General features: G+C 45.6%; 1 protein-coding gene across 1 annotated transcript; it reads left to right on the forward strand.

Annotated features, from left to right (window-relative positions):
* The first annotated feature begins 1,375 nt into the window (after positions 1-1,375).
* Positions 1,376-19,315, forward strand: fam155a (family with sequence similarity 155 member A). Its single transcript, XM_041032663.1, has 3 exons — positions 1,376-2,062; positions 16,596-16,767; positions 19,017-19,315. The coding sequence occupies exons 1-3, from the start codon at positions 1,376-1,378 to the stop codon at positions 19,313-19,315; spliced, it is 1,158 nt and encodes a 385-aa protein (XP_040888597.1).
* The last annotated feature ends 262 nt before the right edge of the window (positions 19,316-19,577 follow it).

Raw genomic sequence — 19,577 nt, forward strand, 5'->3', positions numbered from 1 at the left:
TTTACCACAGGAACAATGACTGACTTTGATGAACATTTTAAATTTAATCTATGCTGGAGCTGAAAAGTGACCCCAATTCCACATTTTACTGTTTGTAAAAAGACAAAAATGTTGGAAACCACTGGTTTAAGCTTTAACAGTGTCTTGTTCTATTATCTACTGTGTAAAATGTTCATCTTACAAGTAACTGGTAACTAAAGCTGTTAAACAAATGTAGTGGAGTCAAAATTACAATATTTCCCTCTGAAATGTGGAGTTTAAGTATAAAGTAGCATAACATGAAAACACTCAAGTACCTCAATAATGTACTTATATACAGTACTTGAGTAAATGTACTTAATTACTTTCCACCGCTAACAGTAATAAGTTACCTGAAACGTTAACCGTTGTCTTTTTTTGCTAAGCTAATGTTAGCTATTCGGGTGTCTCGTAACTTACTGTCTGTGGGTTCTTCCTCCGTTTTTCAGTCGTTAGTTCCTCCATTTGTTCTCCTCCGACTGAATTTAAAGAGCCGTTAATTTAACATAACAGCACAAAAAGAACCCTTAAAACAGGATAACGGAGGAGTGTGTATACTAGTTAGCCATGCTAATTAACCATGGAGGCACCCAGGTGTACAGCTGGGAGGCGGAGTCACACTCGTCTATGTTCATTAGCTAATGGAAATTAATAGAAAATGATTGGATGTTGTTGATTGGATTCACAAAAGGAGGACACACAACATATTTTCTGTTGTATATAGTGTGGGTGGGTGGGACACTGGTGTTTTTTCAGTGCTGGGGAGGACGAGGGTGACCTTTATTTTGAATGTTAGGACCGGAAATTCTGCTGGTTATTGCTGCTGCCCTAACGCAGCTTCCTGCAAATACACCGTCTCTTGGCGAACATGGCGGCAACTTGACAACGGCAGAGAGATGAAGACGGTGAGGGCTTGAAAAAGAAAAGAGGTCTGTTACAGGCTGTAGGCCCATCCGCCGACACAAAGGCAGACAGCTTCGCCATGTTGGAAGAGGATAGCGCCCTTGTCCCTGCACGACCGAGGCCGGGGAAAACGTAAACGCGTCGGTGAGGGTTTCTAAAAACGGAGTCGAGGCTGCGCAGAGGAGCGGAGCGGCGCGGCGCGGCGCGGAACTCAAGGCGGACGGGAGGACAGCGGCTTCACCGGTCAGCCATGGAGGATGCGGCCCGTGGTCGCCAGCGTTTAATTTCCCACCCGAACGACGCTCTTTTTAATGGGAATTACCGCTGATCGCAAAGGCAAGCCGGGACAACCCACCACCCGACACTTGAGGGGAGGAAAACGCGAAGCGGACCCCACGTCAATGACTGTTGCGGCAGAGGAGCCCCCACGGTGGAGTCGGCCGGTTCCCAAAATATGACCAGGGGTGCTGGGACGTGTTGGCAGCAAGAAGATGACGACGGCTTCCAAATCTGGCTAGAGCCCCCCCGCGACAACCAAAAGCCATTCACCGACTCAGAGAGGGCGCAGAGATGGCGACTGTCCTTGGCATCCCTCTTGTTCTTAACCATCCTCCTCTCTGATCACCTGTGGTTCTGCGCCGAGGCCAAACTGGCCCGGACCCGGGACAAGTTCGCATCCTCCCACCTCCTCTCACCCCAGACCCACTCAGCACACAGCAGCCTCAGAGGAAACCCAGATGCTATTTTTATAGGAAACTCTACCAAACATTTGTGGCGGCTTGAAACTTGCCACCAGGATAGTTTATCTAAGAACTGCTTTGCTTTCGCAGATGCCGACCATTTGTGCAGGGGCCTTTCCGACAAAGAGGGGACGCGGGCTGTAAATATGAGCGATTTGTACCTTTCCTTTTGTAACTCCTACTCTCTGCTGGATTTGTTTTACGGGTCGACAAGTCCGGACAATTTGAACTGCAGCCTCGACGTGCTCGGCGATGGCGACACGACCAGATGCAGCCTGTGCGTCCAGGCGTACCAGCGCTACGACCAGCACGCCCAGGAGAAATACGAGGACTTTGAGCTCCTGACTCAGAAATATGAGCCGGGGGCATATTCAGTGAGGACGTGCATGGAGCATTGCAAGGTAGGCTGCAGAAAGGGAAGGGAGAGTGTGTGTGTGTGTGTGTTGGGGACGGGAGGTGGGGGGCTGTTTGGAGGGGAGGGTGATGTGGTGGCCATCTGTTGATTTGGGCCCGGATAGATGCCAGTTTTGGTCCTCCTCCTCCTCCTGTCGCCATGGAGACGGATGACAGATTCAAGGAGACTCCCGGCTCCGGGCCTCATGTTCATTCATCTCCTCATTGTGTTTAGGCCCCATGCTAATGTGCAGATGGAGGCCCCGCTAGTGTCTTTTCAGCATCCAGAGCCGTTTCTCAATCTGCCCCCCTTTTGGTTCTCGCTCTGTTCTTTGACATTGAAGCCGCTTTAGCTCATAATCCGCCTGATTAACCACCGATAACCCAGAGACGGGGTGGTTAGAATTTCCTGAGCCTTTATGGCACCAGCGTTTATAACATTTTAATGAGCAGGAAGGAGACTGCTGGCATATGCAAACATCTCTGAGAGCCTGTGTCCTGTGTGCGTTGTCGCAGTCCGCCAGGTGTTCATCATGGCCGCCCCACTCCATATCGAGAGCGTTTCATTAAAGTCAAGAGGTGGTTTCCCTGTCTAATGTGGCGGAAGGCTTTTTGCGCTTCGACTTGTGTGTGTCCATTACGAGGCCCGCACCCAGGCCTCGTTTCAGCTAGGCCCAGACTCGCTCTTTGATTGTGATGAGCTGTTAACCGGCTCATAACAAACCCAGGTGGGTCAAAGTGGGCTCTTGTGGGTGTCCGGGAAACGAGGTGTGGAGCCTGTCCGTGCAGGCCGCCCTGTGCCGCATCCCAGCACCGCGGAGAGCGCCGCGGCAGCGCAGCGCTGTCCGCGGTGCTGAATGGCGCTCCCCGGCTCCATTCATAGAAGCCCTGGCCAATCCCAGATGGCCTCCATTCACCCAACCAGTGTCGGAGACTCAGGCACAGGCGTCAAAAACGCGACTGTAATCAGGCCATCTGCCTGCTTATACAAACCCAATGCATTTACATAGACCCACATGCTCATGAGCTGGGCCTAGTTAGGAAAACTAGCTTAGATTTAGAAGATCAAAAACACAAAAAAGACAACGTGAATTCTTTTTGTGTGCAAGTGTGAGTGTGTTCATCAAACAACCATTCACTTTCTTTTATATTCTCTTTGCTGTCCCTTGTGTTAATCCTGACGAAGCCTTTTTAGGAAAGATAATTCCAGCGTTCATACATTTGTAGACCTCACATTCTTACTTCTAATAAACACTCACACTCTGTGTGTGTGTGTGTGTGTGTGTGTGTGTACACAAAGGAGCTGGAGGAGGCTGCTGTACTTTATTGGATCTTATGTTTAAACAGGAAATCAGGTTTCACAGTTTTATAGCTGATGGTCTTGATATCATTGTTCAGAGCCATGCCATGCTGTCAATCACCTATCCTGAAATTATTCTTCTCCTCTGACCTGAAGTGATTAGTCAATTAATTGATCAGGCGATCATTTAGCAGAAGTCAGAAATCATCGTTGCTATAAGCTTCACATCCCGTCACCAAGACCTCCAATCACTCTGCACACGAAGGCCCCCACTAATGAATTGGTAAAGCCCGACCTAAGCTACTGCAGAGTCTTACTTCAAGGTTGGTCGGCTGCCAGCTTAAGAATATGCAATCATGCTACACAGCAAATGCCAGAGGCTGCCGATGAATGCAGCTTTTCTTTTCTTTTTTTTTCTTTAAGAAACAGCCAAGCCAGCACCCAACCTCGCCATCAGCTATCAGCCACTGTAGGAGCTCTCCCATTGATGAGGCGCCTCGGCCGTTCTTTCTTTACCTCTGCTGAACCCAGGGCCCCGCACATTATTTGGCGTTTCATCCGCTGCCAGTCTCATACTGATCTCTGAGCTCACCTCTTGGCATTTGGAGGGAAAACAGTCATTTAGTCAAGCTGCTAATTTCTCTAACAATGACCCTTCTCTATCACCTTCTTGATTATAGGCTTGCAGAAGTCTTGTATATGCGTTACGGAAAGAGCAGCGTGACTCAAACGATAATGTTGAGCTCTTGTTGAGTTAATGGCTACCTGCCTTGGGGAAAGCCTAGCAGAGCAAGTTGTGTGCCTGCTCAGGAAGATGTATATGTAATCTCTGTAAATATGGCAAGATTATAGTGTACGCTCACCTGGCAAGTGTGAAAACGTTAAACAAATAGATCCCTGCCTCACTTCAGCATGCAGGGCTCAGTGGAGGCAGGTATAGCCGGTGTTTGCCAGCAGAAGATCTTTGACATTTCAAGTGAGGATATTTGACATGGAGATTAGCGTTTGTTGTGCAGGAGTGGGTCCTGTGGTCCACAGGTGGTGCTTTGATTCCTCTAGCCTGAGGTGAAACATCACACAGTGGACATGGCCAGTGTGCTGTTCCTCACAATGGGAGCCCCTATCATCCGACTCTGTGAAAACCCACCATTCATCTTGACAGCGGGGCCGGGCTCGAAACATTTAAACCTGTGCCGACGCACTAATGCTGACTTGAAAGCAGAAGTATTTCCCAGCATTTCTTTCTCTTTTTTTAAATATTATTATTTGTTTGTTTTCTTTTTTTTTTTGGGTTTATGCTGAGCTTGGACCAAAATGTCAGACTCACTGGTAGTTTCACAGGAAACAAGGAAGCCAAAACAAACCTGGCTTCTCAAAAAGCTTGTTGGCAGTAAAACAACTGTTATTCAACAAAGGCCTGGGGTCTGAGCTCTGTAATCACATTGTTTAATGTAGTGTTTCCTACCTGTGATGCCAAAAGTCAGCAGCATAACAACATGACTATTATTAGAGCCTGTTCGCTTGAAGCATAGTGTTCACGTCGGTGTAGTGCAGCTAAATGCAAAAGGTAAATGCACCATAATTAGAAATAAGAAAGTTGGGACAGGTCGTCCTCCCACTACAGAGCGTTGAAGTGATATTATAGTTTATTATTAATTAATCTGCCCATTATATTCTCAGTCATCTATACAATACTGTGATTTAGAATAATTTCAAAACACAGCCCCCTGACAAGCCTGTGCACAAATCTGTCTCCTTCCCCCCCTCCCCACCCTCCAGGTCCAATTGAATGTCTAATCTTAGCCGGTGTTGTGTGCAAGTGGAAAGGAGGACAGCGTCCACAGTGTCCTCCTCTCTTTAGATCCTTGTCAACCGCCACACATCTGCATTGATCTGAGCTCTTGTGGAGCCAGGAGGGATGGGTGGCAGCGTTACCAAGAGGTTGATCCCTATTGATTTGCACCGAGCCCTCCACGTTCACTCGTCCTTCATTTGATAGCGGGCCGCTCCTCTGACTGAAATAGGGCAGCGCCTGGGCTCAGTGAAGACATCATGTTACATGTAAACGTGTTTGTTAGTGACATAAAACCTGGGAAAATGTGTGTGTGTGTGTGTGTGTGTGTTCAGAGGAGGGGATATACAGTTTATAAAGAGAACAATTTTAAGATACACTCCCCTCATCTGTTACCTCTTCACCTATAATATGGACAGTTATGTAATTCTGCAGTAAATGATGTGTGACAACAAGGATATCAGGTCTCAGATGGAGGAGAAACAAAACCAAAACATGTCTTCTCTTATGGTTTGAAAGAGGCTTGAGCTCAGCGTTTGGAGAAATCTGTCCTTTTTCCACAAAAGTCCAGAAATCAGCAATCAAGTCAATCAAACAGCAACACACCTGTCTCATCAGAGGGACAATACCTGATGTCCTCTCATCAGTGAAGGGGACAATATCGCCATGCATATCCATCAGCATCTGCGGCTCACACACGGGCACCAGTGCAGATGTGCATTAATGAACGAAGATGGTTTGCATTGTACGAGGTTGCACGAGAGAGAGTGGGAGAGAGCCGCACACGGAAGCGTTCACGTGTGATTTACGCCATTGTGCCTCCCTGCGGCGGTTGTGAACGCTGACCTTGGAGAGGGTTTTGTCCCTTCGAGATGCCTGGCCCCACTCCACGACAGCTCTTTTATGAATGGGCAGATCCCTGACCAGCATGCTAATGAGGCAGGAAGAAGGAGAGAGGGCAGGCTAGCTGTTGCAGAGAACGGCAGCGCTTCCATATTGTTTCAACAGCGAAGCGCCGCACGCAGAGCAGATAGGATCACATGAGATAACCACAGGGCTGGAGGAGGGAGGGAAACCTTACCGGGCAGAAGGGGTTAAAGTGGGTTACCACCTTAATAGGCCTCATTTAACCTCTGTGGCATTTCCATTATAGATGACGTGTGGAGTCATTTCTCTGACATACAGTAACGTCAATCAGGGGTGAAGTACATCACAGATACCTCTGCTCACAGGAACGGTTCCATTTAGGAAACAGGATCCTCATATTTAACAAACAGGTTTTAATTTCACATTTTTAATGAATACGTTATGTTTGAAGACTTTTCCCCGTGAGAGCTTCCTGAATTTGTTTTCCTCTGTCGCTTTTTCGGATTGGTTTAAAGCCGGCGAGGCTCTGCCGGACAAGGTGATGTCACCAATCAATTTCAATCCGATGTGATGACGGTTGCTGGTGGGTTGTCTGGTCACTGATAATCAAATCTGATCAAACCCTAACCCACAAAGTCCTGATGAAGGAGATTAACTGAAATAAATGAATAAATAAATAAATCCCCAAAGATTAAAAAACATTTAACGCTGCATAGAAACACTGAAGATACAAAGCGTTATCTTCAGGGCTTTAAATTCAAATGTGCTTTAATGAAAATACATTTGAGCATGTGCAGCTAAAGATTAGAAACTATATGCGATCCCAAAGAAGACGCCCAGATGTGTTACAGTGACACATTCTTTTAAAAAAAAAAAAAAAAAATCCTCCCTGGAGATGAATTCCATTTAGCTGCCAAGCTGTTGTCCTGTTTAGGCAATGATGGAACAACCAAAATTTAATTATAAAAACATTCATTACTTTGGCTTCATGATTGTCAGAAAATGAAGATGTTGCAAGCAGGATGTTTTTGTTTTTTGTTTTTTTCCCCCCCTGTGAAACACCTAAGGGTCAGGCTAATACCTCCATTCATTTATAGGCATGACATCAATTAGTCTAACAGTCCTGTTGTCTGCATAAGTATTTGAATGGATTATTTTTTACAGGGGACTGATATAAGCCTGAATGCATATCCCAGACGCTGTGTGTGCTATATTGAATTTTAGGGTTTAACTAATGCAGAAAAATGCTGTTTCTGGAGCAGGGTGGAGGGTTTATGTGCCCTTGCTTAGGGGGCAACTCCACAGCATTGTCCTTAGCTTGGTGGTGTCAGATATGAAAACTGATGACTTGGTCGCTGACATATCCTGCATGCTGCCTTCAGATGATCACATCTAAATTCCCCACCACTTGGCACTAATGGGATTATCTAACCTTCCCCTTATTCCCCAGTAAGGTACCTCTCTCTCTCTTCATGTGCCCTTTTTAAAAAGCCTTTGCAAACCAGGTCTGCATGTATACAGTGGACTAGGTAAAAGGTTATGTTTGAATCTCTGTTAAGCTCCGTGTGGCCCATTAGGATGATTGAGGATGACGTTTGTCCTGTTAAATGAATTGTCAGTCACCGGGTATGAGTTTTATTTATGAGAGCGAGGCCGTTTGCCTAAGAGCACTATTTCCTCCCCCCCCCCCCCAAAAAAAACACATGCTACATATACAGCTTCTTCCATTAAATCACCCCTTGCATGATGAATGCTGCTATCTTATGGAATAAGTTGATATACTGTACAGTATGACGGTCGACTGCACTGCTAACAGGGGCTTTTTGTTCAGTATTTCCAAATTATCCTGCTACAGTGCTGATTTACATCATCCTGCTTTCTCTGCTCTGAAATGTTTTCAGCTTGATATGAGCTGACGGGGGTGGGGGTGGGGGGGATAAAAAGGGGCGGCAGACAAATAAGAGCAGTAAGGAGAAGAGAGAAAGTCAGCAAAACAGTGGCACGGCCAAATTTACCCAAGCTGTTTTATCTCTACCAAAATATCTGGTTCTGGAGGCTCAGTGATGTAGTGACTATACAAGAAGGTTTGCTATTGGTCAACAGTGAGACTCTACATGTCAAACTCACATCAGAGGACAGAATATTATATTGGAACCCAACCAAAAACCTTGCATGTGTGTTTGAAACATCCTTCAATATCAACAAGATCCATGTTAAACCAGCCTCTCTGGGAGAACGACACTATCCAGTGAGGCTTTGCATCGTCTAAAACATCCTGTATCTTGTATCTGTAGCTGCCATATTATTATTTCATCTTTTGTTTTTTTCTTTTCGAGGGCAGCATCAGTCCATTGATTGCTGTGCATTTCACATGGATTGCTTTTGCAATTTCACCCTCTCAGTGTTTGATGACTTGATGATTAAGGCGAGCGTCACAGATTGTTGTAGTGTGCTAAGTGTTATTTGCAGACCCTAATTATACCTTAACTACAGTTTATTTGCCACAGCCTTAACAATACTGTAGCTGCCCTTGGACGTAATCCAGAGTTTTGAATGATGGTCCATTATGGACATTGTTGTCTGGTGATAGGTTCTATGGTCAGCAGTGATCTGTGTGAGAGAGCTTCTCAGAGAAGAGACAGAGGATGTCAAACAATTATCAGAGCCACCTGGTACACCCACAGTCCCTGATGCTCCCTGCGTGGCCTCCCCTCCAAACCCTCACATCTGATCTGCCAAGTGGGCTCCTGAGTCGAGAGCTGCTCCGCCGAGCATCGAGGAGCTGAACCGCCGTCACGCCGAGAGCCTCTCTGCCGCGGATGTTAAACGGGGGGGGGGAAACGCTCATCGCTGGGCTTTATCTCATTTCTTAACAATACTCTTTCGCACTCGACGGCCGCCTCAATATGTCCCTGAGACGTGAGGAGTTAAGTTTTCAAAGCAGCGATGTTGACTGCAGAGGTGTGGGCGGACTGGAAGGCCTCTTGGCTGTTTAACTCCTATTTTGTCCTTGTAGCTTAACCTCACATTCCTGGAAAGCTCCAGTGACATTTCTCGAGTGTTATATACCATTGGGTTTAAATGTCTTAGCTCTTTTTTTTTTTTACCTTATTTGAACACATTTACAACTCAAGTAGAGGGAAAACATATATATATATATTTTAACCTTGTCCCTGTTTCTTGAATAGACCTTTCTTAAGCAGTGGCTGCTCACACACTGACAGTGTTACATAAGGATGGCAGTCTTCCCCACAGTTATCTGCCCTCTGTCACTCACACGGTGACCTTTCACATTTTCGCTCCCTTTCACACCAATAAATCTTTACGCTGATTGCTCTGCCAACACTCGGCTGATAATTATTGTCATTTACAGTATTTAGCTTGAGAAGGGGATCGGAAGTGACGTCGCGTCACCATTGCAGAGGGTCAGCAGCTGAGTGAAAACAGATTCAGTTCATTCCAGGCTTTATCGTGTGGTGTGGTGTGTGTGTGTGTGAGGATGGACACCACCATACACGTACAGAGACACCAAATGCATAGTTTTACAGGACATGGTGTGCTGAAACTGTTTCTCTCTGTCCTATTTTTCCACTTTGGATAGAGCCAGGTAGCCCTTTCTCCCTGCTTGTAGTATTCATGCTCCGTCAGTCAACTCCCCGCTCTAGCTCCATAGTTACCGCACAGACGTGTAAGTGGGATCGATCTTTCTATCTAACTCCCAGCAGAAAGTAAATAAGAGTATTTCCCAAAATGTCAAACTATTCCTTTAAAATGCCAGGCACACGAGAGGGAACGCACCCGCCTGGTCCTGAATCAGAGCATGAAGATTTTTTTTTGAGGATCTGAGGATGAATGGGTGTGATGATAGTGTAGCTCGACCAGTGCAGCTGAGCTCTGCGCGGTTTGTTTTGGTTCTTCTTTGTGTGTCAAAGCCCCCGCTCAGCATTTATCCGGCTGTGTTTATCGTGGAACGACATCTTTTTTTTGTGGGGGGGGGGGGGGGGGGGGGGTTTCAGTCAATATGTCCCGGGCTTAGGTCGAGCCTCCCGCAGTCAGCAGGCTCTGCGTCAATAGAGAGAGCAGAGCCACGCTGACCTATTCAGCAGCCTCCCCGAGCTCTGATCCAGCTGAAAATGAATTCTTTAAACCTTTGGAGAAGAGAGCTGCAGAGCTGGAGTCGAGCCAACAGGGATCCTGTGACCAGAGCACGGCTTTATCTACTCAACATGAAACCAAACCTGGGAAACAACCTCGTATCTGCTTTAAATTGGGTTTATTTCTGCATCTTTACAAGCCAATTCTCAGATCTACCTGTTTTGAAAACTCTAACCGATTCATTGCTGCGCCTGCGTGCTAAACCAGGCTGAAAACAAATCCTGCCATACACATTCATGATCATGTTTTCTCAGAACTAATCTACAAAACATGGAAAACGGATGCGGTGTACGTCTTCGTGTCCTGATAGGTGGATCCCATCCCTCCCCCGCGCGTCCACGCGTGGATCAGGAGCTGATGCAGAGAAGACAGAGATCATAAAAAATCTCCTGGATCATGTCAGTCAGACCTCACACTCCAATGTCCCATAATGCCGTGCGCTCTGTAGGATATTTCCAGTTAAAAGGTTCAAGGTTTCTGGAAGCCTCTGGAAGCCTGTCAATACAATTGACGGATCACTACTCAAGGCCTCTGGTTACTGTTTTCGCCTTTTGTTCTCTCAGACGGACGGGCTTCTAAGAAACCGACTCTTTACGCTTTTCGTCAGTGTTTGTGAATTTTATTTTTAAAAATAGAAAAAGTTCTGAGTAGTGTTTTAAACCTGCAACGTCAAATAACAGGAAAAAAAATAATAATGTTGTACAGACAGTGAAGTGCTGTGGAGCCAGAGGAGCATGTGTTTCATAACCACTGCACAAAAAAACCCCCAAAAAACTAAATATCAGTAATGGTTGATGAAAAACAAGCTACAGAAAATGATCCATTTTCTGAAAAGACATTCAAAACATGTTCAAAATCAGGATGACTTATTATATTACATATTATATGACTTTATATTTGTGTCACCACTTGTAGCCAATCAGAGAAACAGGGAAATAGTTTTCATCATTTCAATGTTAAGTTCAATGTAAATGTAAACACACGAATGAATCTCTGACAACGCTGTAGCTTTAAACGAATCGGTGAACTGATGCTGAATTTGTGTGTTGATGCTTTGCAGACTCTTGTTGTGCCTGCTTCGCTCTAAAATTCTGTCTGATCTGTAGGTCTGTTCTGTGATTTTGTGTGTGTGTGTGTGTGTGTGTTTGGAGTGTCAGCCAGTCAGGGGCTTCATTCATCTCAGAGAGAACGACAGCACGGACACAGTTCCTCCTCCAGTTATGAACCCTCAGGCTTTCCCTTCCCAGCATCTTCTTCGGAAAAGAAAAAATCTGGCTGAATGATGACTTGAACACGTTTTTCTTACTTCACCCAAACCTTTCTCAGCTCAGTCCTCCCTCTTTGACCCTGTTTTGTTTTTTTTTTTCCAGAGAGCACTTGATAGTACAAGATGACACAGTGAATGTACAAACAAAGGGTTGCACTGAAATTGCAAACCACCTAATTTGATGAGGCCGCTCTTCCTCAGTGTGTCAGAAAAACACACACACATGCACACACAGCGCCTGGAAACGTTACATCACCAGGGAATGGGATGTAATAAGCGCGGACATCAATGCAGGAAGACAGACACCTGTTTGTGTCCCTGTCCTGCTGGATTATCCGAGGGTTGCGTCAGTGACTTGAGGCGGCCGCTGAGATTTGAGCCGTGAGTGAATCAAAGCCCTGCCAAAACCATGTTGTCATGGCTGCTGATGCTTCTTTTATGTTGTGTGTGTGTGTGTGTGTGTGTGTGTGTGTGTGTGTAATACAGAAAAATGCTCCTTTCATTTTTGGACCGTCCAGACCATGTGACGCTGTGTTGATTTCCCCAAATTGAGAGTTTCCAGCCTTAAGAGTCTGGATCTGATATTTTTGCACACTCAGTACATTTACAGTGCTAAGAAAAAAAAAAAAAAAGAAATGCCTCTCATCAAACCAAGAAACACATCTGAAAATAGCCCAGGTAGTGTGAGAGCCACTTCCTGTTCCACCGCCATGATTTGTGTGAGTGGTAATGATCTGTGTCATTCAGCTTCTAACTGGGATCTCACTCCGTAGCTGACTCATATGCTTTTTATAGCCGTCTCTGTCATTCCACTTTATAGCTGCTGCTCGTGTGTGTGTGTGTGTGTGTGTGTGTGTGTGTGTGTGTGTGTGCACACAACACCATCCTGCTGGGAAGAAAGTGAGTGTTGATACTTCACAGCGTGTTGAGTTAAAGTTTTTGCATACCCAGGAGCTTACACCTGCGTGAGTACAGTTAACTTGGCGCTTTATTTGTTGTGAAGTACAGTTCAGGAATAGGCTGCTGTTCGCTGCTCGCAGCTTTTATGAGTTCACACTGTACTTTGGAGCTTCTCACACTGTCAATTAAAGACCAGAAGAGCAGAATCTGAACATCCAATCCTTAGTTTGACATTTTGGGGGAAAACACCGGGGTCGTTTTTGCCACCGAACGCACGCTCAGGCAAACGCTCTGCAGCTGAGTGATTCCTCTCGCCTGCAGACAAGCTCTCCCACAGTCCTCTCTGTGTCAGATGACAGGCATGTGAATGGGGATGGTGAGGGGAAGCCCTGCGCGAATGGAGAGGAATAGCTTTACAACACAAGAGTCATGGTGGAAGGGAGGAGGGGTGGAGGGGTGCATGTCCATCTGAGCCGAGCTGTGGATCCCTCAGAGAGCAGAGAGGAAACCGAGGATCAGAAACGTGACCTCTGTTTCTCTGCAGTTGCTAATTTATATCAAATTTAGCAGCAGGAGGGTTTAACAGTTCTCCTCATGCTTGTACAGTGTACAGTCTGCTACCTGCTGGTTGCAACATCAGAACATTATGAAATAAAAATAAATAAATCAGAATCTGCTTCTGGATGAAGAGATGTCATGATTTGAAGTTAATGAGCAAAATGCATGCAACAGGAAATAAGACGCAGTCCATGACTTGCTCTGCAGTCTGCTTCTTATATAATCACTGTGGTGAAATTCAGATGCCAGCACGGCTGACACTTATCTGCCAGAGCGTCAGCGTTTGAATCTTCATTTTTTTTTTTTTTTTTTTTTTTAAACATTATTTTTACGCTTCAAAAGATTTGCATGTAAGCACCGGGAGGAAGCGTCTCACATCTCTACCTGAGCGTGAGCGTCCACAGCATCAGGACCGCTTTTCTCCTCGATTTCGTCTTTGAAACTGAAGATTTCAAGTGTCGACAGATGTAACAGTGTGTGTGTGTGTGTGTGTGTACAAATGGCCAGGCAGGGGCTGACATCAGCTGCAGGCATAAAGCCCTGGGTGGAAACAGTGGCCAGCTTGTTGTCTTTCCTGTCTGTCTCCAGGCTTCAGTACATTGTTTGAACCAGACTAAGCTGCATGGCGACAGAGGCTTTTTGAGTGCCAGGTTCCCATTCACACTGATCACACATTAGACTGATCAAATCAGACTCCAGGCCTGCTTCCTGACTAACTCAATTTGCTCTCATACGCTTCCCTTTTCACGCTGAGCACACGCACGCACACATTTACACACACACACACACACACACACACACACTCAGAGACCTGGATGCACGCTTAAACGTGTGCACACAAACAGAAAACCGACAGAGAGTGGGGCAGTACCCATTGAGCTCTAATGAAAAGCAGAAAAAGCCGTTACCTTGGCAACTGCCAGCATACATCTTCAGGAGGACCCAGATTTCCTGTCTGCGGTCGTATTGTTTTGGTTCTTTTTTGATAGCCGCGGCATCCCTAGACGGATCCTATCTCACCGCTGGCAAGAATTTATGCTAAATCATCGCGAATTAAACAAGCAGCCATCTGCGCAGACAGGAAGCCGGATTTAACACCTCCCAGCTCCGACAGAACAACCCCCAAACTCCGAAAAACCGCACATGTAATCAGTGATCGGAGTGATTTTTTTTTTATCTTGGCCTTGAGCCAGTTCCTCCTCCACGCGTTCAGCTGTAGAGACCCTCCACGAGGGAGAACGCTGCGGCTAAAAAAGCAGAGGATCATGGGAATCAAACTGTCAGTGTGATTTATCCAAATTACCCTCGAACATACACAGGAGGTGTAGTCGCTATGGTTTGAATGAACATGTTTATTATGACAGAACATCCACAGAGGAGTGTTTTTAACCTGCAACTCCAGCATAACCATTTTTTTCTTTTTATTTCCTGGAAAACATGTTGGAGGATGTAACCTGTACACTACAGTATATTCCACACACATACAGTATCAACATGAAGTCACAGGCATCTGGAATATGTTTGATTTCAACAAAGCATTCGGGTCCATGTTGTTCTCATCATTATCATCCTCATCACCACCACCATAATCAGATTATTATAATTATTATAATTGCCTGTGCAGTGTTTGTTATCTTCTGTATGTCGGTCTAAACAGGAAACAGATCAGACCCCTGTGTGATTTCTCAGCGTTCAGAGATGGAAGGGAGGCTGGAGGAGGAGCGGGAGATTTACCTTTTTAGCCTTGTGGCAGTGCTGGTTGCAATTTAACCAAACATTCATGACACTTTAAAAACCACAATGACAGTTAACTATCCCGACGTCAAGCCACAGATGTTCCCCTGTGGTTAAAAAAAAAAAACAACAACACACACACAGGGGATAATTAACTGTGTGTGTCGTGTGTTCTCTGCTGTGACATTTTTCTCCTTGGGTTTTGTGTTTGTGATGAAGTTTCTGCAGGTGCCGCACAAGCTAAAAGCTCAATTTTGAGCAACGAACTGAAAATGCAAAGCTTCCAAAGAAAAACTGACTCGATTCTGGGACATGATATGTAAAACTGATGGAGTTATCCCTTAAAATCTGACCACGCCACTGGAAAACACTGCCTTTGTATGTGTAAAACTGTTAATGCTGAGCATTTTATTATTCTCCTACTTGATAATTACCTGATTGCCACTAATGGTCTGCTTTGTCTGTGATTCATGACTTGGAAATGGCTGTTGTACCTCTGTTACCTGAGTGTGTCACATAGTCAAATTACTCTCTTAACACCTTTCATCACTTAATAACAGCTGTTTTTTTTTTTATTATTCAGTGGACAAATCTTTTCCTTGCATCTCTTACTGACTTCTGCAAGACAATAGGTGACACACTGTGTTGTTACAGGTATGGTAACAGGAAAGTTGAGTTAGTCATTGTTGACAGTTATGTTAGCACCAGGGCCTGTAGCAGTAGCAGTGTCAGTCTCAGCTCTCTGAGGTTCAGTGTTCAGGTTCTGGTTCCTTTCACCCAGCCCGGCCATCAGCAGGAGGGCCCCCCCCCCCCCCTGTATGAGCAAGGCTCTGCTCAAGGTTTCTTCCTGTTAAAAGGGAGTTTGTTCTTGCCACTGTCGCCTTAAGTGCTTGCTCTGGGGCTCAGGCTCTGGGTCTCTGTAAAGCGCTTTGAGACTATTTGGATTTTAGATGGAGCTATATAAATAAAACTGAACTGAAATTGAAACAGTGGCACATGAAGAGTTTATGGCCCTTTTTAATGCTACAAAACTACCACTAAACTCACGTTGCCTGTTTACAAGCAGACCAGGCCTTGTAACAGAAGTCACATGGATTCATCAGAAGTTCTGCTGATCTATCATCCCACCAGGTTCCAGGTTTTGGCAGCAGGAGATGGTTCTAAACAAATCCCATTACAATCTCTACATGATGGATTGTCTCTGCTCTTTGCTGTAATTTCCCTTCTCTGGTGTTAATCCCAGTAAAAAAGCACATGAAGAAATAGCTAAAAATGAGAATGAATCCAGTCTGTGGTTTGCCCTTGGTTCATTTTGTTTTGCTAAGCTTTCCAAGCCTGAGGCTTTGGCTATTACATGTCACCATCTGTCTCCTTATGCACATAAATCTGTGCATTTTGTATTACACCATGAAACTCTCAGTGAAACACAGCAAATTTAACTTGGAGGAGAACAGAGAGTTTGAATTTGGTGAGGTTACGTGGTGCCACTTGGTGTTGAACTGTGTTGTTATCGCCTGGATAAACTGTTGCCTTTAATCTTTATTAATGTCAGAGTCATTGTAAACGTTCTGCATCTCCTGCTGCTGCAGCCTCTCATTATTCATACCCCATAAATAAGCAAATCGTCTCTCTGTGTTTGGCATGGTTTGCTGTTAGCTAATTCTCTGCAGTAAGATTGATCCAACATCTCAGCCGCTCTGCTAGCAGACTAGCCTTGGATAATATCTCCTGAGCTTTTTATTAATGCATCAAGTGCTGGGTTTTTATGTTAGAAGAGAGTTTGTATCTGATGCTCAGTTTAAATATATTGGTACTGACTTTGCAGGACAAGGTGCTGCAGATGTTTTTGTTTCCTGTCTGAACAGGGAGGAGGCCTAAGACCCAGCACAGCCACACGACTCTCACCAAACCTCAACTGGATCATGAACCAGAATATATTTCTGTCATCTTCTCTTCTCTCCCCCTCAGACGGCCTACAAGCCCTGGCTGTGCGCTCAGTATTTCCCCACCACCCAGCGGTCCTGTCAGAAGAAGGTGCCGTGCCACCAGTACTGCCTGGAGGTCCAGCAGAGCTGCCCGTTCATCCTGCCCGATAACGACGACCTGATCCACGGCGGCAGCCCCAGCTTCATCTGCACAGGTGAAACCAACTCACTGACCACTGAGACGTGTTTGCATGTGTGGGTGTTTGGCGTGGCCTTGCATTCTCCTAATTTAATGAATGTCAGTGAATTGCATTTCATAAAAGGATGCACTGTATTAATTCATGCAGAATGTGTGTCTCCATATTGACTGGACTGTATTCCTAACAGAGGGCCGTTTCTAAAGGCTTTCTGATGACATCTAGTGGTGTGTTTGAGAACAGCCGAGCTCACACAAGGACATTTTAACAATGCATTGATGAATTGAGTTTGGCCTGTCTCTCAATATTTACTGCAGTTGATACAGTAGTAATCACCAAGGACTCTGCCTCAGATGACCAGACGCTGGCTGTGAGCCAACACACAAGTTATCTGGAAGAGATGAGCAACGTAACAGCATCAGCTTTTAGGCCCCGCACAGGTGTTTCCACTTTCTCTGCCTGATGAGACCACAGCTCTGGTTGACTCTGGGTGGACATGTGCTGGGAATTAACAAGCTAAGGGGGACTGTAGAAATATTACTGTCACTCCAAAAAGCAGACTTTCTTTGCTTGAAGTGCTTCTGGTACTGGATTTACTTTCATGTTTAGGGTCACCCCACTTCTACGGAGCCTCAGCTGGTGACAACGACCCTGACATTATCCTCTCAGATACATGGATGAACCTGGGAATTTATTTTCCCCCCTCGGTGACAGTGATGTTAACCAGCTCCAGTTTCTTTTTCACCTCACTGATCATTCAGCTTTGTGCCTTTGGAATCAATTTAACTGCCCACCCACACCCAACTACATCATCTCCACTCACAGAAATCTTTGTCAAACTACACTGATGAATCTCTAAACTCTCTGAGATGACTTTGCAACACTCTCCAGCTTTATCCAGCTCAACAATTCTGCTTAAGTGTACTAAGATCTGTTTTTTGTGAGGCATGGTTCACATCAGCAGAGGTTTCTTGTGAACTCGATCTGTCTGAGTGGTTTTTATAGGACACCCCACACCTGCAGCTGGTTTCACTGATTGGACTCCAGGTTTGCTAACACCTGACTCCAGTTAGCTTTTGATGATGTCATTAGCCTTTTTCTTGCCACCGTGTTTCAACCTTTTCTCATAAAACAAATTAAAAACAAATAAATCAAATGAATGCAAACGATGTGTTTGGTGTTGATGCAGAGGACAATGGTCCTGTAACTCATAAAGGAGTTCATTTTTCACATCACACTCTTCACAGTCAGCTTGCTGGACTTTTTTTATTTTTTTAAGTCAAGGACATGGCTCAAAGAAATGGCTCATTTTTGTACATTTTAATCTCACCCTCACAGGTGCATGAAAACCAGCAGGGAGGTGTCAATCAAACACAGTCTGTGTGCGCTCACACGGTCCTGAGACGAGGTCTAATCACGCAGAATAAGTTAAAACACCTAATTGAGCAGTCAAAACTGCCTTTAAGACAATTTTGACAAGCAGTTAAAGACAAATTTAGTCAAAAACCTGTTTTGTCTATCATTTGATAACCTTTAATGTCCTTAAATAAAGAGTTTTGGTTATTGTTACTGATAAGATTTTGGTCGATCCATGCCAGAAGGGCCTGTCCTCAATCTGGTCTCATCCGCTAACTGCTCCCCCCTTGTGCCTTACTTCAGTGAGAACTAAGTGAGCTTTTCCCTCAGCAGTCTGGTTCTTCCTGTGCAGATGAGTGCAGTGACAGCTGCGTTTGCACGCCAGAAAGTTAAAACTTCCAGAGTCATCAACTGATGCAGCGATGCGTCACCCCCCCCACCCCCACCCCACCCCACCCCGTGCGTTTGTGGACTTTAATTCGAGTTCAGCTGAGGGTCAGAGTGTCTGGTCCTTCACGTCGTGATTAGAGCAACGCACTGAGGTCTGCTGGGTCTGAGCTGAAAAATGTCCAAAGGAGGGGGGGGGGGTGTCAGTGTTGATGAGATAACAATCACCTTGCTCATCAAACTATTCAATGCTAATTAGGTTGTTATTATTAACAGATGCTGTTTTTAAAGCAGCGCTGTAACTTTTGCTGAGGAGCCGCAACTGGTCATTTACAGGACGTCGGAGCATTAATGTCTCCGAGTCCTAAGGGTAATAAAGGTTCTGGAAGCAGGAGAACCCTCTGCCTTGGTGTCCATACTGAGAATATTGAGCTAGCTTCTTCTTATAGCTGCAGCTGCTGTGTGATGTAGTGCTGTAAAGCCTTCCACTCAAACTCTGTTACAAACTGTCGTTTGTTTCTCAGGGCTCTTGGGAGATCATCCATCAGACAGTGAGGCGGAGTGCTGTGACGTCCGATGGGACTCCAAAATGGACAACCCTTCAGGCGGGACGCTAAAAAGGACTGCTTCTTCCTGCCAGCCCGAGGGGGCCTCGGTCACCTCCGCCGCCACCCCGAGACTGTGCAGCGGGCGACTGAAGATCTGCCTGCTGGCCCTCGTCCTCCTACACACTGTCATCATCATTTCAGCCTCCCATAATTCTACGTTGGTGGGCATGGCTGCCATTTTCTCACCAGAGGAGAGTGCTTCTAATGAGGAGTGAACCTTGGGGTTGAATCAAGGCTGGAGCTTGTAAAGAGTGATGTCGCATCGAGAGGATTATGGCTTTTACAATGTCATGGCTGCCAGGGACACGACTGGCGAGACATGCTGGAAATGCCTCTACAATCTGCCGCAGATGAACCATCAACCACAGGAAGTGGGAGGGTTTTAACTGGAGCTAAGGGTGCTGGGATTGGACATCGACGAACCGAGATGTTTGAGAACCACCCCCCTAAAGAACTGACCTCTTGCCACTTGAAACC

The sequence above is a fragment of the Toxotes jaculatrix genome, chromosome 24 (genome assembly GCF_017976425.1).
Source record: "Toxotes jaculatrix isolate fToxJac2 chromosome 24, fToxJac2.pri, whole genome shotgun sequence".
NCBI lineage: Eukaryota > Metazoa > Chordata > Actinopteri > Toxotidae > Toxotes > Toxotes jaculatrix.